At 55.3% G+C, this 26194-nt stretch overlaps 1 protein-coding gene across 4 annotated transcripts in view; it reads left to right on the top strand.

Moving 5' to 3' along the window:
- Positions 1-4801: 4801 nt before the first annotated feature.
- Positions 4802-26194, top strand: part of Dok7 (docking protein 7) — a 32642-nt gene continuing 11249 nt past the window's right edge. For 2 of the 4 annotated variants that reach the window (XM_075943822.1, XM_075943820.1), the window contains exons 1-5: positions 4802-4988; positions 5092-5137; positions 13035-13265; positions 14765-14965; positions 23890-24009. In XM_075943822.1, coding sequence (XP_075799937.1) covers positions 4935-4988; positions 5092-5137; positions 13035-13265; positions 14765-14965; positions 23890-24009 — 652 coding nt within the window. In that variant the 5' untranslated portion in view covers positions 4802-4934. The remainder of the gene's footprint in view (positions 4989-5091; positions 5138-13034; positions 13266-14764; positions 14966-23889; positions 24010-26194) is intronic. The other 2 variants (XM_075943823.1, XM_075943821.1) reach the window with 2 other exon arrangements.

Raw genomic sequence — 26194 nt, 5'->3', positions numbered from 1 at the left:
CTGTATCAATTAGTAGTTATGAAAATGCACACACCAGTCTAATCTGGGTAGTTCTTCTTTGGTTGAGGTTCCCTCTTCCTAGCTGACATAGCAGCTGAGGTTAATGATGACACTAGCTAAATTACAAAGACCAGAGGTTGGGAGTGCAAGGCTGCGGTGCTGGCATCTGCTGAGGCCTTGCACTACACTGTAGCATGGAGCAGGACATCACATGGCGAGACAGAGCAACCTGCACTAATCTCATTAAAGAGCCCCATCCTTGTGACCTAATTTATCTTCAATTACCTTCTACCTCCAGATGTCAGAATCATGGAAATTTGAGGGTTAGGTTCTAGCACATGGACTTTGAGGGACCCATTTGGCCGTGGCAATGGGATTCTTTTGTTACTCTCTGAACCTGAAGTTACTCCCTGTCATTGGGAAGCCCTACCACTGGCTTCTCTTTCATTGCTCCCATTGAGCAGTCTGCCACAACTTTTACTGTTCGGTGGGTTACACCCTGCCCTGATGCATTCTAAGCTGTCTGATCTTGGTATGAAGCACTAGGCATACATGTGGAGGTGAGATCATTGCCTCCTGCTTCTATGTGATCGGCTAATGTTCCCATAGAGTTCCCACAGTGATTCAGGGATTCGGGTTTCATCTCTCCAGTTTTCCGGAGATCTTGGTGCCCTCCGCTGATAACCGATTACTTCAGAAAGCCTTTTCTATACCACACGTGAACTCAGAACTCGGTGGCGAGAAGCCACTCTGTTTATTTAGCTCACAGTTCTTAGGGTTGATAACCTGGGCTAAGCTCTGCAGGGTGAGTTCTCTGTGCTGACCTGGGGTCTCCAGGGTGTAGGCTATGGACTTATCAGTGGGTTATTAAGAACGGATGGCTATCGGCTGGAGCCCAGGGTGGGAGGACACTGAATCTCATCACCCGGCAAATTGTCTTGGACTTGTTCACATGACAGAGGCAATACTACAAAAGGGGACATGGATGTGAGCTTTCCTCTGTTTTCCTTTAGTCAAAGTAAGCCTGACTTTGAGAGTGGAAAAGATATCCATCTCTTAGTGAGAGGGGCGCATGGCCGTGTTTTAAGGGGTGTAAGTATAAGGAAGGAGTTGTTTGCAGGGGTCTGAGGTCATTTCGTGTTGCTGTAGTGGAATAAGTGAGACGGGATAATTTATGAAGAGGTCACTTGGCTCACAGTTCTGGAGGCTGTAAGTCCTGGCGTGTGGCTCTGGCGTCTGGTGGGTCTCTGCTGAGGCCTTGTGCTTCAGTGGAATGTGGCGTAGGACATCACAGGGTGGGATAGAGCTCCTCCTCTTCTTGTAAAGCCACTAAGTCCACCAAGGAGTCCTGTTCCCATGATCACAGTAATCCTAATTAGCCCCGCCCCACCACTCCAAATGCTATTAACTCAGGAATTTGAGTATTACATTCCTAAAGGGTGATCATAGGGGAGCTCGCTCCAACCCCAGCACAGCTGCTTTCTTACTCTGCTGCCCCTGGCATTGGTTATCTCTATTGCTCTCACTCAAAGGCTGTCATTAATGATCTGAACTCAGCTTATAGAGAAAGAAGGGTCTTAGGCTCAGTTTTGAAGCTTAGCCCACGCTTGGCCTCATTTCCCTTGAGCTTGCAGCAGAAGCATGCAGCAAAGCAATCCACTGGCTTGAAGACTAGGACACTAAAGAGAAAGGGGAATAACCTGGGGTCCTGCTGGTGCCCTCCTGGTGTGCCCTGTCAGGCCCTGAAGGCCCTTCTCAGGCCCCTCCTCTTAAAGGTCCCACTACTTCCCAATATCAATAGGAGATGGGACCAAGGCTTTGATCCTGGGGAGCCACTCCAGGTCTCAAGGACAGCAGTTGTCCTGACAGAGTAGCACATAAAAGAGCAGACATCTAAGCAGGCAGCTCTTCCTTTTCTGTTACTGCCATGCCTGTTTTCTTTGCAGCACACTAAGTTTGTTTCCTAAAAAAAAAAATAATAGATAGATAGATAGATAAATAGACAGACAGACAGATGGTGGAAGTCCATAATCAAGGGGCCATCAAATTCAGCTCCCAATTCCTTCCAGTGTATAGACAGCTGCCTCTTTGCTGTATCCTTCTGTGACTTTTCCTGTGTGCAGAGGAGAAAGGACTCTTTGGGATCTCTTTGTCATTCTATAAGGACACCTGTCCTATCAGATTATGGTCCCCATGTATGATCTCATTTACCTTAAATACCCTCTTAGAGGCTCCATGGTCACATGGGCGTGAGACTGTCAGCAAATGATGGAGGAGCTGGGGATGGGGGGATATCCAGTCCATAATACCCTTCCTCTTATCATGTGACTAGTGACAAATGTTTGCATGGTAGCATAGTGCATCTAATGCTGGGCTCAGACGTGGCCGCCACTTCTCTCCACTTTCCACTGCTTGGAGTCATCTGTACTGTTTCACCCAGTGGAGGTGGACATGGGGCTTGGTGCCTGCCATAGCCTGTAAGCATGTGTCTGCCCAGCATTTCCAGTCACCTAGAGATGCCAAGCCAGCAGGCCATCTGGTCCTAGCCTCCCATGCGTGTAACTGATCATTTGAGAGCCTCTTGCATATGAAGTCACTCCTGGCAATGGTAACAAACCCAGGTTGCAACAGGAAGCTCAGGCCACACAATGATGCGCATGCTCTTGCCCGGCAAGAGGTCTGGCTGCAGAGCCACTGATGAAACAGCGGCATTGCGAGGTCATGGGGCGTGGCAGTGGCAGTTTAGCTGCAGCACTGTGGATGGGCACTCAGACAGGGGTGAAGCTATGGCCACAGCTGTAAGCGTCCTTAAAGTCCTGCGGTATCTGGAGTGCAGTGGTGCCAGGCAGGGGTGTGGGGTTGAGTGTCATCCTGCCTTACACGTGACTGCCTTCCCGTCATCCTGCTCTTCCCAGATGTCACCCTGATTCTCCAAGAGGCTTGTCATCCTTTTGGTCAGCTAGCCATCCTTCAGTGTCCAGATATCGTTTCATCATGCTATACCCTGTTATACTCTGGCTATAACATCTGGGAAACCTGAGGCACAGAGAGGGTCGTTGTCACAGAATTCTTGGCCAGACCACCTCCTCCCCTACTGGGCAGATACTTCTTCCTACCTTTCAGCAGGCCTGGTGACCACAGTGCTGTCCCCTGGGTCATGTGGAGTGGGAGAAGGAAGCTGTCTATCCCCATGGCGCCCGCATTTCCGGGGCCAGTGTGGGAGCAGGTGCAGCTGCCAGGCGTGGCTGGGGTTTGGGCCAAGGCCAGCGCTTGGAATGTGGCAGGACGTGGCCCCTCCCTGCAGGGAAGAGCAAGTGCCAGGCTTCTGGGCTGGAGGATGTGGCCATAGCTACAACCCCCAACTGACTCCATACCGGCTGTCGGAGCCAGTCCCCAGGGGCTTTTGATGTGTGGGGAGTATGAATGGGGCTCTGTGGCCAGCAACTGTTCTGCGGAAGGCCCTGGGGTGTTGCGTGTGTGATGGATGGCAAAGCATCCTCCCTCCCTGCATCAGGCCACAGCAAGACATGAGGAAAACATTCAAATCAGCTGTATGGTCTACTTGCGGTTTGTCCTGCAGATTCCTTGGAGGGACTGCGGCAAGGGCTCCCAAGTCAACTGCTGCTCTGGGGTCATTGCGTGTGGCCGTGAGTCCTCATACTACTCTGACCCTCAGCTTCTCTCTATGGAGCCGATAGGAATCTGTGCGGGATGAAGACTAATGCATACCGCGCACGCGAGTGGAATATAGTTTGGCCTTTAACCCCTTTCTAGCTGGACTACAGCTCCTTGGGGTGGGAACTGGAACGGGCAAACACACAGGGCTTCATTGTGTCTGAGTTGATCTTGTTGGGGGCAGTCAGTTCCCAGCTGTGACTGCTCTCTCCTGAGGTGCTCCTAGGACATGGGTCTTAAGGTGAACTTACATCTGGGGAACCCATGACATAGGTTGACAAAGCGCTTAACCTCCACAATAACTTAGGATGGCCATAGAAAGCTCATAGAAACCTTAATCGACCCTAGCCTGAGCAACAGGCTGAGGAGCAGAAATTCAGGGGCTCAGAGGCCAGTTGGCTGGGCAGGGTAGCCCCCTGCCTACAACTAGGCAAGGCTGTTGTCAAGCAGCACAACCACCTAGGCCCTCCATGCTTCAAGACTGGTGCAAGCTGGCTTTCAGAAGGGGAGAGACCAGACCGGGAGACATGGGGCAATGAGGTGACACAGTGACCCCGGTCCTGGCAGCCACCTGCACAGAGGTCTGTTCTGTCAGACCTAAAGAGTGGATGCACCCACCTCCTCTATATCTACCCAGAGAATGGCTACCCCTGGTGGTGGAGAAGACCTAGGGGCTGGGGAATGGCCTCAGCCAGGGCTGTTCTAGATTGGTCCGTCATCAAGGGTGCCTCCTGGCTCCATGAGGTGGGGGAAGGGCAGGTGCAAAGGATGAAGCCGTTGAAGCCAAACTAAAAGAGAATGAGCAGGCAGACACATGGTCACAAAGCCTTGGGGGGGGGGGGCTGTCTTGAGACAGTTACCTTCTCTTTGGGAAACTGCCACTGTCCCAACTTCCATCCCCCGCTAGGCTGAGTTTCTTTCCCTGAGAGGCTGCTTCAGGTGGTTTTGGGTAGTGGTCCGGAGGCCTGGCAGGAGCAGTGCCGGCTGGCAGCCAGTTGGGTGCAGAGGCTGCTCAAGCCCACTGCCATTTTTGGCTTGCACTTTGTCAGGGTCTTAAAAATTGTGGCCCCGGGGCACCCCGCCCAGTCTCCCCCGCACCCAGGTCCCGGTGTCGTCGCTGCGCCCCGCCCGCCACGCCGCCGGGCCCGCCCTCCTGGCGCTGCCCTGGGCCCTCCCGGAGCTATTTTGAAAGTGACCCTGGGCTTGGGCGCCCGGGCTCGTGGAGAGGGCGCGGCGGGCGGCGGGAACCATGACAGAAGATGACCGAGGCAGCGCTGGTGGAGGGCCAGGTCAAGCTGCGGGACGGCAAGAAGGTTGGGGCGCCGCGGGGGCGCAGGGCGGGGGCGCGCGCGGGTGGGGGCGGGGGCGCGGGGCAGGCGCGCACGGGCGGCCTCTCACGCTGTCCTATCTCCGCAGTGGAAGAATAGGTGGCTGGTGCTGCGCAAGCCATCGCCGGTGGCAGGTGAGCGGCTGGGCCGGCGGGGGGCGGGTTGCGGCAAGCCGGCGGGACCCTGCGGGCCCTGCTGCGCGTGGCCGAGGTGCCAGCTAGCCCGAAATAGCTGCGGGGGAGCCGCTGAAACCTGGCCCTGCGGCGGTAACCGGAGAGTCGCAGCCGTTTCGGCGCCGGGACCCTGGGATCTGGACACCCGCAACACAGCCCCAATTTAGTCCGGGGTGTAGAGTTAGGGGGTTCCAGCTCCTGAGTGGGCCAATCCCTTTCCTGGATCAGCAGAGACCCAGAGGGACTGCGGCCTCCCCGTGAAGCACCGGGCAGACCCCATATTGTGTCATGGGACATAGGTGTCCCCATGATGAAAATACTTGCATCAGGAGTTCCCAAGTTGCATTCCAGGCAGTGCCACCCTTCCCCAATCCCACCATCTCAGGTAGGGCAAGAGTAGAAAGAGTCCTACTTTTGTGTCCCAGGAAACTGACTTCTAATTTGTTTGAGAGAGACACACTTCTGGGAAGAGAGACTGGTACCAGGGTCTGTGGCCTCTGTATAGGGAGGGCCAGCAAGGAACCAGGGCAATTCGGCAGCTTCAGCCTGGAACTGCAGCTGTTTCAGGAGACAGGTGCCTTGGAGCTGGCCCAGGCAAGGGGTCTGTAAGGGAAGTTGGGTGGGGGCGTGTGTGTGTGTGTGTGTGTGTGTGTGTGTGTGTGTGTGTGTGTGTGTGGCAGTCTCACACATGTGCAGGCAGCCAGAGCGACTTCAAGGATGCTGGGCATCTGTTAGCTCCCAGGAGGGGGTGGCGCGATGTACTAGCTCCTTTTGTGGTCAGTCTCTTCTCGCCTTGGCCTCAGCTGGCCTCCACAAATTGTTGGTGTCTTCATCAGTCCTTCAAGCCTGGACACTCTGTGGCTCAGAGCCTGGGGGTCCTCGTCCTTGGAATTGTTGGAAGAGGAAGACTGGAGAGTGGGTAGAGGAAGGGGCCCTGGAGACTGCCAGGCTTGGGGGTGTGGATCTGTAGAGAGGTAAAGGTCACAGGGGAGGGAGGGAGACAGGACGGGTAAGAGGCTTTGATGACCTGTGTCCAGAGAGCGGAACCATGATGGACTGACCCATGTGCAAAGAGCACTGGAATAGCTGGTGAGGGGTTATAGGGAAGACTCCTGGGATAGATGCTACCCCAAAAAGCATCCTGAGTTGTGCTCACTGACTGCTGGGATCCAAGAGCTTCCCGTGTGCCAGGCAGGGAGCAGACTAGAAGCCCCAGGGGAGGGACTGGCAAAGGAACATGAATTAATGCTGTCCCAAGAGGCGGCTCTGAAGTTGGGCTGGAATTTGTTAGGGCTGGGAGGTGACTGGAGGGTGACCAAGAGTGGGAGGTGTGGTCCTGCCTCTCTAGGCCTGTCCGTCCTGAGTCTGCTTTCTGTCCCACTGCCTCTTGGGCTTTGCGCGACCTCTTCCTGAGCTACCTGAGCCTGTAGCCACCTCACTGTGACTTTCTCCTCCCGTCTCCCATTGTCCCACTGGAGACTGGCTCTTCCCTGCCCCACCCCTGCCCTCCGTCTAGATGGAGACCGGCACCTACATCCTTGGGGACCTGTGGTCTGAACGCCATTGATCTGATTTGGAAGGGAGGGAAAGGTCCTGTTCTCTTGCCTTGAGAACAAGGGATCCTTGGCTTTTAAATTGTGACTTCCGTTGTAGAGGTTCATGGGAGGTGGTTGAGAGGGACCAGGAGGCTGGGGAGCAACGACTTCTTGGCCAACATGCCCTCACTCCTCTGGGTACTGCCAACACTGGTAGCTGTCCTGTAGGAATGGTTTAGCTGGCAGAAGAGGGGAAAACATTTGATCAGAGGTGTGTTTCACAGTGCTAGGGCTCTGGTGGGCAGTATGAGCTCATGGAAGGAAGTGGTTAAGCAAGAGAATAAGAGTTGTAGCTCCCAGCACATCCACTGGGACACGGTGTCCCTGAGAGCTAGCTAGTATGAAGTTCTTCCTACCAAGCCTGTCTCTGTGGGTTCTGGGAGTGAAGGATGTGCCTCTGATTCTCCCACGGGGCAGGACCTTCAGGAAGGGGGTGCTCTGGGTTCTGTCCTGGCCAGCGGCTGAGACCAGAACTTCAAGTCTCAGCCTGTCTTCTTTCTCAGTGGTGTGGTCTCCTGAAGGGGTGCTCCAGACAGCCCATGGAGGGTCCCCAGCAGTGGTTATAGACAGCTGGACAGCATCCTCACAGGGCGCTAATCTGTTGCTTCCCATGTGGGCTGCATCAGGACCTTCACCTAGCTTGGGAAAGCTACCAAGGGGGACCCAAGTCCTGGACCTGGCAGAGAAGCCAAGGTCCAGACATATGGTGGGGAGGTTTCATGCCCCGTCTCTCTCCAGGGCCTTGCTCTCCATTCCTGAAAGCTAGCGGTCCCTAGCTCAGCGCTGTCCTCAGACAACCAGGGTGTGGCTGACCCGGAGAGGTTCAGTGAACTCTACCTGCAGGGGAATATCCCACCCACAGGCTCATGGTGACAGCAGAGGCCTCCAGCCCACACATAGGAACAGGGAGCCTTGAAGATGGAGTCCTATGCCAGCCAGTTCTCTGCTTAGGAAACCCTAACTTTGAAGTTGGGATGTCTTTCAGTAAGAATTGCAGATGTCTCTCAGTAAGACTGAGATCCTTTGGTGGTGACCCAATCCCTCCCTGAGTTGGCACCTCTGCCTTTGGGTTAGACAGACCTCCGCGTTCTTCCCAAAGGGATTGGGGCGACACCTCAGCCCAAGGCTGGGGACAGGGCAGTATAGCAGGTAGACCCCTCTCTTCATGGGAACATCACAGGGAATTGGAATACCTGGGTTCAAGGTTTGGTTCAACTCTTGTGCTGTGTGACCCAGAGAGCCATATCTTCCCTAGGTATCTTTGTCCTTAGTAGGATGCTCTAGCCTGGTCCCTGCCTGGCCACTCCCACAGCTGCCTGGAGGGTGACTGGGAGGACAGAAGGTGGGGCTGGGCCTCAGCCCTGAGCACTGGCTGCTCTGTGCTGTACACACTCTTGGGGACACCCATGTCTGTGAGACTCCCTCACCCATGTGGCACAGTGGACACGGAATCTTCCCTAAGATAAACCTCAGGCCTGGGACCTCACATCTTGCTCCCAAGCATCCCCAGGCTCATGGTGATCCCAAATTGCTGCTTGATCCTATGCACAGCACTTCTGGGGTGCTGCCCCAAGGTCACTGTGACCTCTAGGGCTAGAGCCACCCCACAGCCACTGCCACTCCACTCTACTGCCTTACAGCTCCACCCTCCCTGTGTCCTGTAGCCTCCAGGCCTGGTCACTCAGTCTTCCCAGTGGCGTGTCCCTCCACACAGAGCTTCATCTCTGCCTGTCCCTCTTGCCCTCTGCATGGCCCTGGGCTCTGGCTGTGAAGGCCTCTGTGAGCTCATGACAACTCCATGGTTATTTTTACATCTTTAGACGCCTTCCAGCTGCCTGCCCACATGGCCATTCAACGTCCAATGGGCTTCTTAGCCTCGTCCATCTAGGAAAGACCCTGGTCCCAGCCGTATCCCTGAAAGCCCTCGCCAGGCATCCTCTTGCCACTGCATCCCAGGAGCCATCCTCTGGTCTTCACTGTGCTGCCAACCTAGCCACAGTCCTGTGGCTCCTGCCTGGAGGATGGGCAAGTTCAGAGAGCTGGTACTGAGGCTGCTTCTTCCTGTGCTCCCAGGCCCAAGGTGTCCCTTAATGGGACAGGAGTGTTGGAGCTGTGCTGTCACTATTCTGAGTCTATTCTCTATGCCGTAGCCAAGGCTGGGCTCAGTTCTCTTAGAGCTTCTGGGAACCAAGACTTCCTGGCTCACCTGCCTGTGACTTGGTCTTCTTATCCTCCTGGCCCTTCAGGTCTCTCTAGAGACGTCTGGGCTTTTGTCCTGTTTCCTGTGGAGCTGCTAAGCTGGGCACACACACACACACACACACACACTCAGGAGGGCCCTGCCCACCATCATGATGCCTGTTCTTCTTCACATAGGACTGTGCTGATAGTTAGCTGTTGGCTTGTATGTTCCAGTGTCCCCACTGATCCAGGTTCATAGGAGATGGGACAGGGTGACAGAATAGGCAGAGTAGGGTAGGGGTGGGGCATCCGGAGCATTGATGTGACTCAGGCCTGCCTCAAGGGAGCCCTTCTCAGCTCCCCATCCACTTGCCCCGTGCACAAAGGCTGAAGACTCTGGTAGTAGCCGTGGCCTCTGCAGCCAGTTCAGGAGCTCTTCCTGCAGCTTCGAATGCCACCCTGTCCTATTTCTGCTGGAAATGCAGACACTGTCCTGAAGCCTGAAACTGCAGCTTGGAAACCCGAGCACCACAAACGAGCGTCCAGATCAGGCGGTCATCCTTTTGCAGGTCTAAGGGCAGAGAGTGAGATTAAGCCATGGCAAGGCCAGATGCTCGCTGCCTTGTTTTGCTCCTTGTGACTCTGGATATCCTTGACTTAGACCTTATGGCCCCACCTCCTGCCTGTGACCATATGACCTTTCTCGTGCTTCATCCTCTGTCTCATCTGAGGATGTGCCAGTGTCCCCAGGATAACTAAGGAGCTTGTCTCCCAATCTGCAGTTTAAGTCATCTGCCTGATGTCCCCCCACATCCCCCAGACTGAAAGTGGCCACCATTCAGCCCCTATAGATGCAATAAGGGACTCACTGACTCTTAGTGTCCTGCGGCACAGGTTGGGATTTTGTGTCCCCAGAGATCAGATAGATTGAGGGGTGGCACCAGTCTACTAGGGATAAGGTCTCAGGGTCAGATACGGGGCCTTCCTTGTGGCTCTTTAAATCAATCAGACATCAGACTCAGCACCATGTGTGAATAAATTCTGCCCTAGGGTAGAGACAGGCTACACCCAGCTCACTGCCTGCTTCTGAGGAGTCACCAGAAGCCTCCACAGCCTTCCCATGCTGCATTGTGGCCTTAGTGAGCTGGGCGGTCTTGATGGAGCGGCCACCCCTGTAAAGCCAAGGTATTTAAAAAAAAATTATGACACCATTCTTTTTTTTTAATTCATTTATTATGTATACAGTGTTCTGCTTGCATGTGCACCTGCATGCCAGAGGAAGGCGCCAGATCTCATTACAGATGGTTGTGAGCCACCATGTGGGTACTGGGAATTGAACTCAGGACCTCTGGAAGAGCAGCCAGTGTTCTTAACCTCTGAGCCATCTCTTCAGCCCCCATGACACCATTCTTGATGCTATCATCGGGAGCATTAGCTTTTTGAACAAAGTAGGTGACAATTTGCTGTCCCCGAAGCAGCAGGCTGTTCCCTGATGAATGTCCGACTCTCTTCTATGCTAGCACAGGTAAAGGTTGAGCTACCATTGGCACTTAAGGAATTAGAAGAGGGCGTAGATGCTGATTTTGATGGATGCTGGCATTGCAGAGGTGGAGTAGGACGTGAGGGGCATGGTCGGGGGCGCTAGCCTGGGGTGGCCTGTAGGTGAGCCCTGGCAGGGGCTGAGCAGGTCAGCAGGGTGGCAGCACTGAGGCCTGAAGGCCGGGCCAGTGTATGGACTGGGTTGGGGTGGGTAGCAAGGTCATCCTCAGGGGCAGCAGCAGAAGCAGGACATTGGCTCAGATGCTACTACCATCAGGGTGGACTCTCGGGAGGAAGGGCCTGGGGAGTCCTGTCTGCCAGGGACCTGAGAGGTGAAAGGAGCCAGGGTGTCATTGGTACACACTGGCCACATCTCACAGAGCCCAGCAGACATCCAGGCGGGCTGCAGGTGGAAGTGGTGTGGGATGTGTGAGCACATGTTAAGCACCCACCACATGTGGGGTCTTTACCCTTTCCCACCTTCAGTCTTCACGGCATTGGTACAAGTGGGGTCCTGAGGTCTCTGCAGATAAGGACACAAGTTGACAGGAGGAAGGGCGTGTCCTCTGCCCCTGCCAACCTGACACTGGAGACATACAGGGCCTTGGCTGTGCTCACCCTCATTGTTCCCATGATCTCCCTTGTGGACCCCCATGTATGTCCCTTGGGCTTTCATTTCTCAGGTATGTTTGGGTATGCTTTTGGGGGGACACATTCTGTTTTCGTTGCCTTGTTGGGTTTGCTTGTCTCTGGGCCCAGCTTCTTGCTTTGTGGCAGTGAGCCTAGGCCCTCCTCACCTGTGTCTGAGAGAAACTGAGCCCCCAAATCCCCTGGATTTCTGCAAGTTTTTCTCCCCCGGTTGAGAATGATTTCCCGCTTTTTATGTTATAAACAATGGACAAGTTCCCGGACAGTAAGTGGAAGCCCCGACCCTGTTGGTTGTTTCAGCAGAAGGAAGGGTTTATCAGGTGCTGTGATTAGAGGGATAGCAGTCTGTCACCATCATGGCAGAGAAGCATGTCAGCAGGCAGGCAGGCGGAGCTGGAACACAAGCTGAGCGCTCACAGTTCCCTCCACAAACAGCAACCTCAAAGCCCACCCCCCAGCAAGACCACACCTCCAAGACGTAACCCACCAACTAGAGACCAAGTGTTAAAAACATCTGGGCCTATGGGAGCCGTTCTTACTCAAACCACCACACTCCAGTCTCTGACCCCTACAAACTTGTGACAGTATGCTAATACCAAATACATTTAGTCCAACTTCAAAAGTCCCCATCTCTTTCAGTCCCAACATCGCTTAAAAGCCCAGAGTCCCACATCTCATCTGAGACTTAAGACACTCTCTTAACTGTAACCCCAGTTTCAGGGGGATAAGAGTCCTTTGCCATCGTGTTGAGAAGCATGACAGCAGGCAGGCCTGGTGCTGGAGCAGGGATTGAGGGCTCACATCTCCACCCACAGACCGGAAGCTGAGGGCCTAGCTGCTTTTGGAGATAAGGTCTGAGCAGCTGAGGCTGGACGCCAGCTCCTGGCTCTTCTGCCTTCCCTTCCTTGCTTTGGTAGATGGCACACAGCTGTGCCTACTGGTGAGTGAGTGTGCTGCCTGGCTGCTTGCCCACTGCAGGTCCCTGTTGGGTAGCAGAGGAAGAGACTTTGTAGATCTTATGGAAAGCTAGCTGCTATCAGCCTCCATGGTCCCAGTTCTCAGACTCTGGATAGGGAAGGAATGAAAACATCAGAGGCTCTGGGGGTCCCCGTTGGGATCTGGGTTGTCGTATAGGTTTACTGAGGCTGTTTGCAGAAATGTCTTGCTTTCAGAGGTCAGAGGCTTTGCTCTGTGATCCTTGTGGGGCGTTCTCCATCCTCTCCTCAGTGTAGACCAATATATCCATTCACTGGGCGCCACGTGTTATTTGGTGTTGCCTCACATGAAGCGTTTAGGTGTTTGCATTGGGCCCATGAGCCTACACCCTCCTCATAGGGAGTCATCCTGCGGTCCCGGTGCTGCTGTGTGGAGGCCTGGCAGCTGGGGAACCTTCTGACTGAGGCTGATAGTGCAGTAGAGGGGAGGAAGGTCTGACCATGGCTTCCATCAGGCTACCCAGCTTCCCCAGGAAGGTCTGCCTGAGGCCCCATGGGGATGACACCCCTGGGTGCAGCGAAGTGGCAGTGTGGACAACGCCAAGACAGATGGGAACCACTCGGAATGGAAGTGGAGAAGCAATCCTCTGCACTGTGGCCCGATTAGTGCACACTCTCCATACCACAGGCTGGGCAAAAGGGGGCCAAAAGCACGGGCTAGGAGTGGGCCCTAGGGTCCTGACGGGATGAATATCTGGTACCCTCATACCCAGAGCAGGGGTAGGCTGGGCTTGCTCTTGTCCTGTGGCTCTTTTGGTCTAGGTAAGTCATTTGTTCGTGGCCAGCCTCAAACCCTAGTCTCTGTCCAGCAGTGCTGTGGCCTTCTGGGGACCGTGGTAAAGGGTGGTGACAGTGAACCGTGGAGGTAGCACCCTGATGGCTTCTCGCCTGTCTGGACAGACTGTCTGCTGATGCTGGTCTACAAGGACAGGTGTGAGCGCACCAAGGGCCTGCGGGAGCGCAGCAGTCTCACCCTGGAGGACATCTGTGGCCTGGAGCCTGCCCTGCCCTATGAGGGCCTGGCCCACACTCTGGCCATCATCTGCCTGTCGCAGGCCGTCATGCTGGGCTTCGATAGCCATGAGGCCATGTGTGCCTGGGACACCCGTATCCGCTACGCACTGGGCGAGGGTAAGTGACATGAGTTTGGGCCCCTTTGTCAGTGTGGGCTGCAGAAATGGATGACACCCCAGGGAATCTTGTAGAAATGATGAAAATGGGTGCATGTCTCTGAGTGAAAGAGCCAGGTGGGCCCTTGGGGTGCTCAGGCTGGGGGCCAGTGCCATAGCCCTTTGAGGCCCCTAAAATGGCCTTGTTAAAACTGGGACCCTTATCTAGCCAAGGTAGCCACAACCTCCCCCATGATGTCCCATGTGGTTGTCCCTTGTAGAACCCATGCAGAGGGAGCCACTGGGGTTGAACTTTAGAGGCTCGGGGTGGAAGGAGAGAACCGATTCCTCAGAATTATATTCTGGTCCCCACAGGCACACTGTGGCACGTGTGCATCTGCACCCCCCATGCACGAACGCGCACACACACACACACCACACGCATGCGCGCACACACACGTGATGTTGATGATGATGATAAGTACTGAGTTCTAGGCAGTCGAGGTGGAAGCTCTATGCAAGAACAATGGCTCCTGGTGGACAGTCCTAGAGCCGTGGAGTGGGCAGTGTAGCGAGGGTACAGGGCAGGCAATATTAGCGTAGAAGCTCTCATCTTTCTGGAGAGTTTCCTGATGGTGGTTCACAGCTTGGTTGCAGCCCCTCCCCCATCCGGGTAGGGCAAGGCCTTCCCACAAAGCAGCGTGCTTCCCAGGCCTCTCTGTCAAAAGAGAACTGGTGTGGCTTGACAGACCCCCTGGAGACCCAAGGGTGGGGTAGGACAGACCCGAGGCCACAGCTTAGAAGAGGACCAGGTGGCATCATTACGAGGCTTCCTCTGGCTCTGGGGTCTGGAGATGGAGTGGGCAGGGGATTGGCACATGGGCAGTGCAGGTAGGCAGGCTGATGCTGGCTCACACGCATGAGCTGCCTTCTGAACTGAGTGATCTCGGAGGGTGGGGAGGAGGGGACTTCTGAACTGGGTGATCTATGAGAGTGGGAGGAAGAGACTGACTTCTGGCTTTCGAGGCAAAGGACGGAGCTGAATTCGTGGGCAGGACCATGGCAGCATCTAGCAGCCTCTGAGCCATACTAGTCTCAGGGAGACCTGCCAGTCATGACCTCCTACTCTGAACACAGGATGGAACATACTCCATTCCACACTCTGACGTGGGACCTCCTGAACTTTGCTTTCCCGTTTCTGAAACTGGGCCACGTTGGCTGACTTGATGGGAAGGGTCCCCAAGGAGTGGCCTTAGTGCCTGCGACCTGCCCTGAATATGTTGGGGAGGGCTAGGCAGTAGTCATTGCCTTTCGAGGATTCCTTTGCCTCTGACTAAGGGAGATCCTGGAGTTTGGGCAGGATGTAAGTGGGGCCCACAGACATCCTTAGCTCTTCCCGACATTTGCCGTTCATTCTTGGTTGAGTGGCAGCAAGGGCACTCCATCAGTTTGACCTGGGGATACTCCTCCCACCTCAGCCAACCCCTGGTAATGCCCTTTTGCCCACTTTCTTGCCCTCAGTGCATAGGTTCCACGTGACGGTAGCTCCTGGCACCAAGCTGGAGAGTGGTCCAGCCACTCTCCACCTCTGCAATGACATCCTCGTCCTGGCCAGAGACATCCCTCCAGCTGTCATGGGGCAGTGGAAACTGTCTGATCTCCGTCGCTACGGGGCCGTGCCAAATGGATTCATCTTCGAAGGCGGGACCAGGTGTGGGTACTGTAAGTATGCTGTGTGGGGGGCATACTGGGGACACTTGAGCTGACGGCCTACACATGTTGGCTTGGGGACCTGACAGGAGACTGTGGGCTGTGTCCCCAAGCAAAAGGGCTGAAGCCACTCAAGCTGGGAGTAGCACTGAGCCCGGACCCTGACTGTTTCTGGGAATGTTGGGTCCTAGGAAACTCCAGAGAACAGCCTGGTGTCACTGTGTGGTTTGTGTATGAGGTCACAGTGTCAGAGTTCCTTCTGTTCAAGTTAAATGACAAAAATACTAAAAAAAAAAAAAAAACAGTTCATGAGTGACATCCCAGTCCAAGTCCATTTACTGACACAAAATTCCTCTAGACACATCAGCTGCTTAGACTGCTGAGCTGCTCAGAGCTGCCTGGATGTCAGCAGTGAGGTGGCCGCATGTGGGGAGGGTGGGTGTGGCTCCCGAGAGGTATGAAGTCAGGGGAAGGTGGGTGCAGAGGCTGGGACGGCCATAATGGGCTGGTGTCTGGTAGCTCAGTGGTGGGTGGTGTTTGAAGTGTCCCACTGACCTTCCCCTCCACTGCTCTCTAAGGGAACTGTGTACGTGTTGGTGGAGTATGGACCTGCAGTCCCTGAGGGAAGAGAGCCCTTCTCCCCTCTTGAGAGGCCATCTTTACTCTGCATGTGCGCTGACTGCCCAAGGTGCTCATCCTCTTGGCCACCCGGCCTCCTGTTGTCTCAAGGCCTGGACATTGAGTAGTGGAATTCCTAGGTCAGGCAGGGGAGACTCCTGTAACCTGTCTACCCACCCTTCCCTCGTCAGGGGTGTAACCTTGACCTATGCTGGGGCGTGAGGAGGGAGTGAGATGTAGGAGTTTGGGCTCAGCCCCTGCACAGCATCATTAGGCTCAGCATGGCCTGATTGGGTGCATCCGCAGGGTTCTGGAGCTGATGCCTCCCTCCCTGTGGGATGTTGTAGATATGGGTTGTGCTGGTCACTGACTGCCTAAACCCCACGTTCTGCAAAGGCCTGAATTGGACACCATGCTCCACAGTCTCTGTTGGATACTAGGAGCAAACAGTGGGCCTCTGAGTGGGAGGCAGTCTCATGGGGACCTTTGAGGAGCTAAAGCATGATGTGTAGAGGTGCTTAGCAAAGGGTTACGAAGCAATGAGGCAAGGCAACATTCCTCCCAGGGCAAAGAGGCGGCATGACCTCACAGCGCAGGGACAGCATGACCTTACAGCTCAGGGATAGCATGACCTCACAGCACAGGGACAGCATGACCTCACAGCGCAGGGACAGCATGACATCACAGCGCAGGGACAGCATGACATCACAGCGCAGGGACAGCATGACCTTACAGTGCAGGGACAGCATGACATCACAGCGCAGGGACAGCATGACCTCACAGCGCAGGGACAGCATGACATCACAGCGCAGGGACAGCATGACCTCACAGCGCAGGGACAGCATGACATCACAGCGCAGGGACAGCATGACATCACAGCGCAGGGACAGCATGACATCACAGCGCAGGGACAGCATGACATCACAGCGCAGGGACAGCATGACATCACAGCGCAGGGACAGCATGACCTCACAGCACAGGGACAGCATGACATCACAGCGCAGGGACAGCATGACCTCACAGCACAGGGACAGCATGACCTCACAGCGCAGGGACAGCATGACATCACAGCGCAGGGACAGCATGACCTCACAGCACAGGGACAGCATGACATCACAGCGCAGGGACAGCATGACCTCACAGCACAGGGACAGCATGACATCACAGCGCAGGGACAGCATGACATCACAGCGCAGGGACAGCATGACATCACAGCGCAGGGACAGCATGACATCACAGCGCAGGGACAGCATGACATCACAGCGCAGGGACAGCATGACATCACAGCACAGGGACAGCATGACATCACAGCGCAGTGGCAGCATGACCTCACAGTACAGGGACAGCATGACCTCACAGTACAGGGATAGCATGACATCACAGCGCAGGGACAGCATGACCTCACAGCACAGGGACAGCATGACCTCACAGTGCAGGGACAGCATGACATCACAGCGCAGTGGCAGCATGACCTCTCAGAGCAGTGGCAGCATGACATCACAGCGCAGTGGCAAGCACAACCATTTCCCATGCCAGCTGTGGCGTTTAGTCTTCTTTCTTGGCAAGTCTCAAGAGCAGGGGGATTCCAGGTTGGCCTGTGGTTGGGGTGGTGGAATGTCTGGTTGGTCCCCTCTGTCGTTTGACAGGTGGGAACTACAGTCAGTCACACAGTGGCCTCTCCCTCTGGGAGTCTCTAGATCTGGGAGTTCCTGGAGTCACACCAGTTGAGGAGGGGGGAATCCTTGCTTGGTCTGTGGGATTCCCAGGTACAGGTTTGTTGTGGTGCTGGCCAGCATGCCCTCCAGGCCGGGCAGGTCTCTCAGATGGGCTGGGCCAGAGGATCCGTTTCCATGGAGACCTGTTCCCTTTATCTAGGCTCCAGTGGATTAGGGCCTGCTGCATGTTTCTCCTCTGGGTCCTCTGAGTTTACAGCTTGGTCTCTTGGTGCCAGCGGGCTCCTTTCTGCTTGTCATCGTCCTGGGCACTGGGTGCTAGTGCTGCCGAGAAAGCAAGCATCTGACCTGGGCTCTTGTGTTTTCCCTGCGTCTGCGGTGAACTATTCAGGGCTGACCGGAGGCTTCTGAGCAAGGTCCTGAATTAGCTTGTCAACGGCAGGAATTTGCCTGGAACCAGTGTGCCTGGAGCCGGCTAGTCTGGGTCCTGCTTCAGAACCCTGGCACTGGCACTGCTGGGACTCTCTCCCTCCAGACCAAAGCCTACTTGGCCCATAGGTCCCTGGCTGCTGGAAAAGACTGTGTGGTGACCATGGGTAGGTGCTGCATTAGGACCAGGGAGCCCCTGTTGTCTAGATGCCCGGACCTTGAGTAGTGGAATTCCTAGGTCAGGCAAGGGAGACTCCTGTAACCTGTCCACCCACTCTCCCCTCGTCAGGGGTGTAACCCTCACCTGTGCTGGGGTCAGGAGGAGAGCGTGAGATGTAGGACGGTGTGAGATGTAGGAGTTTGGGCTCAGCCCCTGTACAGCATCGTCAGGCTCAGCATGGCCTGATTGGGTGCATCGGCAAGGATCTGGGGCTGATGCCTCCCTCTCTCTGGGAAGGTCAGTGTGGAGGACTGACTAGGAGAGCCCACCCCTTTGTCCCTGCCAGGTGCCCTGGAGCTCTGCTCTCCAATAGGGACAAGCTTGGCTCTGCTGTAGCTGGTCATAGAAACTGCTGCAGCCAAGCTGCGACTCCCTGACACAATGTGGAACACAAGGCAGGTGGGCAGAAGAGGTGACTGGAGGCCACACATCTGCCCTACCTGTGGGCAAACCTTGGGAAGGAGCTCCAGCCCAGTGTGGCTCATGGAGCGGCAGGTATCTGCAGTCTACCATAGGCCTCCAGAGAAGATCCTGCATTCAGTGACTGGTATTGAGTCAGGCCCCTGGGGCTGACTATCACGATTCTTCAGACCCGTGGTCGTGTCTCTACAGGTCTGCTGACCTCCCTTTATCATATGGTGACAACAGCATACAGAGTGAGTTCAGGCACCATCAGTGTGGTATCTGCTGTCACAAAAGGTCCAGGCTGGCCATGGTGGGCTTCCTGAGAACTGCCCTACAGGACACTGAGAGGGACACGTCTAGGTGCTCAGATGTTCCCTAGCTCATGGGGCTCCACCCATGGGGCTTCCACCCTACCTCAGTTTTGAGGAAGAGGAGACTGAGGCATGGGCTGCCGTGGGTATTCATGACCATGTGGAGGCAGTGGCAGAAATGACCCAGTTCATGTTTGTGTGTGCAGCTGTTCCTGAGGAAGGGTGGGGCTGGCTGCTTACCCCAGGCCTCCATCCGCCACGTGCCAGCCCTTCTTCCTCTTGAGGAACAAAAGGCCTTCTTGGGCAGAGTGGGCACCAAGCTGGGAGCCAGGGAGCAGGACCAGCTGCTAGGTAATCCAGACACTGCCAGCTGTCAGCAGCCACCAGCTGCGTCCTCTGGGGGCTAATTTGCTGCAAGCTGTTAGAGAGGAGAGGCACGATGTCCTCTGACCTTTGAGACAGGCCATGTGACCTCCTGGGGTACAAGGAGACTTCGTGTCTCAGCCCAGGCTGCTGCATGGGAGAATTAGGTTCCTAGACAGAAACATCACTCTTTGGGGATGCCAGTGATGGTGTGTGACCAACGTCATTCTTCAGAACACTTGGGATGGAGCCCAGTGTCCTGACTTCCTCATCTGGACAGGAGAGCCGGTGTCAATCCCCACCACTAACACCCTCTTGAGGTGGCCCTATGCACCTACAGTGTACCTGAACTTGGGCTTTGGGGTCTCCCTTCCTGAGGTCTGGAAGTGACCTCACCCCATGCCCAGCCTGAGCCTGACTGCTCACTGTCCTCCTGAGGACCAGGACCTCAGCTTGGTCTTCAAAAAACAGAAGAGCGAGGGCCTATCAGGATCCTGGTGTAGGCTGCATAGGTGAGCAGGAACCCCCAAGGCTTGAAGCGTGTGCAAGAGAGTGGAAGCAGGCAGAGGAATGAAGGAATGACCGCATCCAGGCCTGCAGAATGTTCCACAGGTCAATGCAGGTGCCACCAAGGGTGCCCAGTGACAAGTGACAGGGTCTTTAGCTGATGGCCCTCACTCTTCTCAGGAAGATGCTGGTCCCTGCTGGGCCAAGCCTGGGACATTTTGAAGTGTGTGTATATCTAGAGGTCATTGTCATAGTGATGTCAAGGACATTCTCCACTAGAGCAAAAGCTTGTACACCCCAAGAATGTAGTGCAATTAATAAAAAACTCAGAGACAGAAATTGGGGTTTAACCTGAAGGTCAGAAAAGCAAAACAGCCAGCCGCTGGCCCTTACCTCTACCTCAGTCTGAAATGATGATCCTGCCTCCAGGAATCTCAGAATGAGGCTGTGTCTGAGAGCTGTCTCCTCCCATCTTGTATTCCTCTCTAGGGCTGGGATTAAAGGCGAGCACCATTGGGATTAAAGGCATGCACCACCTGGTTTCTATGGCAAACTGGTGTGGCTACTGGGATTAAAGGTGTGTGTTACTGTTACCACTGCCTGGTCTGTAGACTGACCAGTGGAGCTGTTTTACTCTCTGCTCTTCAGGCAAGCTTTATTTATTAAAATACAAACAAGATATCACTACACAGGAGCTCTTGGTTCTTCATCTTCGGGTCCTTGTATTACCCATTGCCGTGTAGTAAACACCCCGAGTGTAGTGTCTGTTCTGCTGTTTAGTGCTGGGTCAGAATTCAGAGCAGGGCTCAGTGAGATGGCTCATCTCTGTCCCACGAGACAGAATGGGTCACTCGAACCGTGAAAGACAGATGGTACAGGTCCTGGGCTTGGTAGGGAGGCCGCAGTTCCTCTTGGGACCTCCTTTCCTAGCAGAATAGCTGGGCTTTTCTATGTGGTGGATGGTTCCAAGAGGGCACAAATGGGTGGAGCTCGGCTCCCTCAGGGGCCTCGTCCCAGAACTGGAAGAATAGCATGTTACCTTGGTTACTTTATACTATTTAAAGGAGTCTCAGGCTGGCCCTGGGGCAGTAAGAGAAGGGGACCTAGCCTTCTGGGTGGGCAGTCGGCTGGACAGAGAACCTGGGTTCCAGCCTTTCTTAGAACATACAACCCAATTAGCAACACAGAGACGTTCCTGGAGGCATCTTTTTACACTTACCTAAGGGAGGCTCATCGGGCAGCAGGTCCTGGGAGGTCATCAGGGCCACTGTCACATGGTGTTTGGTCTGGGGTCTAGGGCAGCAGACATGTAAAGGGATGTGAGGCAGAGTAAGCATCACAAGGTCTGAATCAGATGTAAAAGCATCTCAGGATGAACATCTGGCTTCCTTAGATAGGGGTAAGGGTCGAGATTTGGCACAACTTAATAAAAGGTGCTATCTTAAAGGACGTTGTTACAGCCTAAGGAGTATGGTTGGGCATCTCCCATGTGGAGGCATGCTAGGTGGGGCAGGCATGTTTAGGGAGCCCTTTGACAGGTAGGGAGGACAGAGGAGACAGGGTCAGAGATAGAAATGTATTCCAAGGAAGCCTCATCCCTGAACTCTGAGATCCCAGGTTAATGGTCCCTTGAAGATAGGTGTCCTTCAGAGCTATAGATGGGGTGGCTAGTAGGGATGCCACATGGGCATTTGGGGCCCAGGTTGGTAGCTGCTGGGCTCCTGGGCCTTGTCTGGCTGATCGCATCTCCTGGGCAGCATGATACTCCGCAGACGCCGCCGTGGTGGAATGCAGGGCCGGCTCCACTCCCTTCGGTAATGTGGTTTTTTATAGTCGGGGGACTGATTGTCCTGCAGTTTCTGCCAGCTGCCTGTAAGCTCAGGATTAGAAGCCTGGCCTTCCATGAGAGCTGGGGCCAGACTGACTGAGCCCTACAGTGGGTGGGGTGGTAGATGGGGACAGGGAGCAAGCACGGGATGCTTTGTGTGAGCTGGCCAGCAGATGGGAGCCAGGCTGATGAGCATACTTTGCTTAACCAAGGCCCAGCGGAGTTCTTGGCTTGCAGAATCCGTCTACCAGATCCACCAGGGCCTTTCGGAGCCAGTAAGCCTCTGGGGGTGGCCTCCTGGGCGGGCTTCAGGGTAGCTGTCCACTTCTGCTCCATGTCTCACTTTTTCTTTTGGTCCCCAGCTTCCCAGTGTAGAACCAGTTCTATGGTGCTGGGCAATGTCCCAGCAGCCTTGCGCTAGGCTTGAGTCCATCTCTTATCTGGGATCATAGATGTTTTTGCCTGCTATGGGTTCTATTCCCATATCTCTAAAACAAGAATGGCATTGCTATACCACGTGGTTTAAGACAATACAAAGCTTCAACAATCACAGGTGCTGTCATTGCCTTTGCACACTGGGGCAGCCATGCAGGGGTGCAGCAGCAATCACAGGTGCTGTCATTGCCTTTGCACACTGGGGCAGCCATGCAGGGGTGCAGCAGCAATCACAGGTGCTGTCATTGCCTTTGCACACTGGGGCAGCCATGCAGGGGTGCAGCAGCAATCACAGGTGCTGTCATTGCCTTTGCACACTGGGGCAGCCATGCAGGGGTGCAGCAGCAATCACAGGTGCTGTCATTGCCTTTGCACACTGGGGCAGCCATGCAGGGGTGCAGCAGCAATCACAGGTGCTGTCATTGCCTTTGCACACTGGGGCAGCCATGCAGGGGTGCAGCAGCAATCACAGGTGCTGTCATTGCCTGTGCACACTGGGGCGGCCATGCAGGGGTGCAGCAGCAATCACAGGTGCTGTCATTGCCTTTGCACACTGGGGCAGCCATGCAGGGGTGCAGCAGCAATCACAGGTGCTGTCATTGCCTTTGCACACTGGGGCAGCCATGCAGGGGTGCAGCAGCAATCACAGGTGCTGTCATTGCCTGTGCACACTGGGGCGGCCATGCAGGGGTGCAGCAGCAATCACAGGTGCTGTCATTGCCTGTGCACACTGGGGCGGCCATGCAGGGGTGCAGCAGCAATCACAGGTGCTGTCATTGCCTGTGCACACTGGGGCAGCCATGCAGGGGTGCAGCAGCAATCACAGGTGCTGTCATTGCCTTTGCGCCCTGGGGTGGCCATTTCCACGTGTCTTGGTACTGGTTGAGTCCCTGGAATCCACAGCTTCATGTTCAGCAAAGAAGAGTGACCTAGAAGCAGAAATTTTAGCGAGGGGACTTCTCAGATCTTACCTCTTTCGCCAGTCCTAGAGCTGTCCCTGCCTTCTGTCCCTGAGAATTCTGCATGGACCCTGCCTGCCTTTCTTTGGGCAACGGGCAGAGGTCTGGAGCAGAGAGAGATTCTTGTGTGGTGACATACCGAGTGTCCAGTCCCGTGGCCTTGGCTCAGCAGGTGGGTGCAGCCAGCCTGGCTGCTCTCTCATTCACTTGGCCAGGGAGGGATTTCATTCACCCTTGGTGGAGGCACAACCCAGCAGGAGGGCCGGCCTGGTGCCTGATGGCAGATGGCCTCGGGGTGTCCTCCCTGCTGACTCATTGCTCTTGCCTCCTCTGGGCACAGAGGCTCTGAGCACCTATGTGGTCCCTCTGCCCAAGTGACCCTGCGCTGATCGCACACCATTCCTTCCTTCTGCTGAGTGGGCAGCAGGGGCAGAGTCAGCCCTGGAACACAGGTGCGACCTCAGGGCTTCGTCTTTACCCTCTGACATCTGAGCAAGGGAGAGGTCACTCTTAGTGTGTGTGGGGACACTGTACTGGTCAGAGTGACAGCTGAACACTTGTGGTGTGGCACACCACACTGCGCCACAGTGGGACAAACATCTGCAGGTGACTTCACACAGCCCTGGGTGAGGTCTTGGCCACACTGAGAGACCCAAGGAAATCTCCCAGAAGTGCCTCCCTTGTCGTTAGCACAGGCTGGGGAAGAGCCTCCGGAAGCCCGGAGAGAGCCTGGAGGGCAGAGGGTGGCCTGGCCTGCGTGTCTCCCCACAGGAGGTGCGTGCAGTGGGTTGCTGAAGATCCTTTCTGGAGAGTAGTCTTGGACAGAAAGTCAGGACAGGTTGCCCTCATGAGATGTGGGCCTGCTGTTCTCAGGACACACGATGCTGTCTGGGAAGGACACCCAGCTGGCGTTTTGGCACAGGTTTCCCTGTCAGTTCCTAGGCATTGCTAAGGAGACTGCACTCAACTCAGTACCCTCAGGACACATTGATGGGCTCCCTAGGCCACAGAAGAGGCACATGGGGTCTGGGGCCCTGGGAGTCTGGCTTCGTGAAGATATAAAGTCACTTGGATTTGGGCTGGAGATTGCTCAGGTTTCTTGCACCTCAACCCCAGACCAGCTCTGGTGTCTCTCCAACCCCTGCGGGGGCTGGCTGACCCCTGTGTCTCTCTGTCCTTCTTCTGCAGGGGCTGGAGTCTTCTTCTTGTCCTCAGCTGAGGGAGAGCAGATCAGCTTTCTGTTTGACTGCATTGTCCGAGGCATCTCCCCGACCAAAGGCCCGTTTGGGCTTCGGCCAGTTCTCCCAGGTGTGTGTGGGAATGTGGCTGGGGAGGTGCCCTTGGTGGTCTGGGGCTAGTAATCTGCTTTATCAGTCTAGTGATATGGCCCGCCCTCTCCCATCCACAACTAAGAACCCTAGAGCCCACTGGCCTAGGAGAGTAGCCCTCTAGGCTCCGTGCAGCCTGGGGTCCCTAAGGGGGTCGACTTCTCCTGCAGTTGCCCCTCCTTCATGGACATGGACCATTGGGACACCGGGGCTTGTGGCCTTTTGGTTGACCCAGGCGAGCCACAGTTGCTGAGGCTGAACAGCAAGTGGCCCAAGACCCTGGAGATGGAGCAGAGACAGCCTGGCTCCAGGTCACTGACATGGGACAGTGATATTTCTCTGATGCTTGGGGTCAGGACCATGGTGTCTGAGCCTGGCATTTGGCTCGGAGCCACTCTGTGAGGTTATCTGGTATGTGTGGGGGTTTCAAGATGTATTTAGGGTGGGCCCCACTTAAGCGTGCCTCTTGTTTAACCTCTAATCCCCAACGTGGCTGAGGGCACCTTGGACCCATCTTGCGAGGGTAGAGAACACAGTTTCAAATGCTGAGCCAAACTCTTGGGCACCAGGCCCTCCTAATCTGCTGCTCCCTGCACCCCAGTAGCCAGCGAGAGGGCTGCAGGAGAGCCTGGAGCCGTCCCTGTGGTCTGGACCCTCCTGCAGTGCCCCCTGCTGGTGTTTCTCTGCCTTGCAGTTGCAGATGTACAGTGTGGAGGGGGAAATGCCAGTGGGCCACAGGGTGTGGGGGGGACTGTGTTTTCTCCCCAGAGACACACATTTCTAGAGGTTTCTTGGAGCATATGCACCCCCCCGACTCGCAGTGGTGTGCCCAGAAACAGGACCTGGACTTAGGGGTATCTACTCTCCTACTTGTTTTAAATGATTCTGGGTGAAGGGAGTACTGGACACAGCACTGGGCATAGGATGACATAGAAGGCTACCCTTAGAAATGAGTTGCACCCCAACCCAGGCAGGGAGTGGGCTGTCCCCAGATAGGGCTGGGCTGGTGGGGTACCCTGACCTGTTCCACAGCTGTCTTAATCAGGTCATCTGGGTGTGCTCAAACAATGCCACTGCCAGGGCCTGGGTCTGCAAGCATTGTATCCTAGGGGTCCTGCTCAGGTATATGGGGCCTTGGGTCGCCCCGGCATGGCAACTGTGTGGATCAGAGTCAGCATCCAGCTAGGGCAATTGTGGAGCCCTACAGCATTGACCCATGTGGGGAGGGCTTATGGGAAGACAAGGACCCTGTGGATGGCATGACATTCAAGTCCCACAGCCCTGAGGGGCTCCGAGAATGCACACTTGAGCAGTGCCCCACTCTCTAGGTTTGCAGAGATGCTATTGTGTGGGCTCTCACTGGGGTCAGACCCACTGCGGCCTCAGCCCTCCACATGAAGACCTGACCCCAAAGCGGGCAGGAGGGAAGAGGAAGAAAGAGGACTCTGGGAACTCTGGCTCTGAGGATATCATTCATGGTGCTTTTATGGCCCTTTCTAATTGGGGGACACTATTGCTGGAGGCTTGGCATTCATAGCTGGGGAAGCCCCAGGCAACAAGATGCCAATCATAGAACACTTCCCCCCACCCCGGGGTTTCTGGGGCCCACTGTGCTCCAAGGTATTTCTGAAGGAAGGAGGGAGAGTACTGTGAGCTAGAACAGGGTGGCCAGAGGAGGAGGTCCCCACTGCTTCCAGCCTGGCTACCTCTCAGCCAAATGTTGACATTGTCAAGGGCTTCAATAGGCAGTGTGGATATGGGCAAGGGGGACCTTGCATGAGCACCCCAGCAAAGACAGGAAAGCCTGGGGAGAACAGGGTGGCCACCTTCCTGCTCTGTCAGCTATAATGGTATGGCTCAGAGGTGGAAGATGGTGAGGGGCCAGGAAAAGATCCCACCCAACCTGGTTCCTGTGGGCAGTGACAGGTCCAGGGAGGCATTTTATTCAGCTCTGAGAAGTGGGTGTGGTGAGCTAGGGCTGGGCAGACCTCTCTAGAGAAAATAGATGTGGTCCTGAGGAGGTACCATCATCAGCAAGGAGAGGCTCATACCTGGGGAGGGTGGGGATTGTCACAAGGACAGGGAGCCAGGCTGGGCAGTTGTGTGCCTATCCTTAGGGGACAAGGACCTGAGCTGGGGGTTATACACAGACAGGCACCTATGCT

This window comes from Microtus pennsylvanicus, chromosome 12 (assembly GCF_037038515.1).
Source record: "Microtus pennsylvanicus isolate mMicPen1 chromosome 12, mMicPen1.hap1, whole genome shotgun sequence".
Taxonomy (NCBI): domain Eukaryota; kingdom Metazoa; phylum Chordata; class Mammalia; order Rodentia; family Cricetidae; genus Microtus; species Microtus pennsylvanicus.
This window is presented reverse-complemented; position numbering and strand designations above follow the sequence as displayed.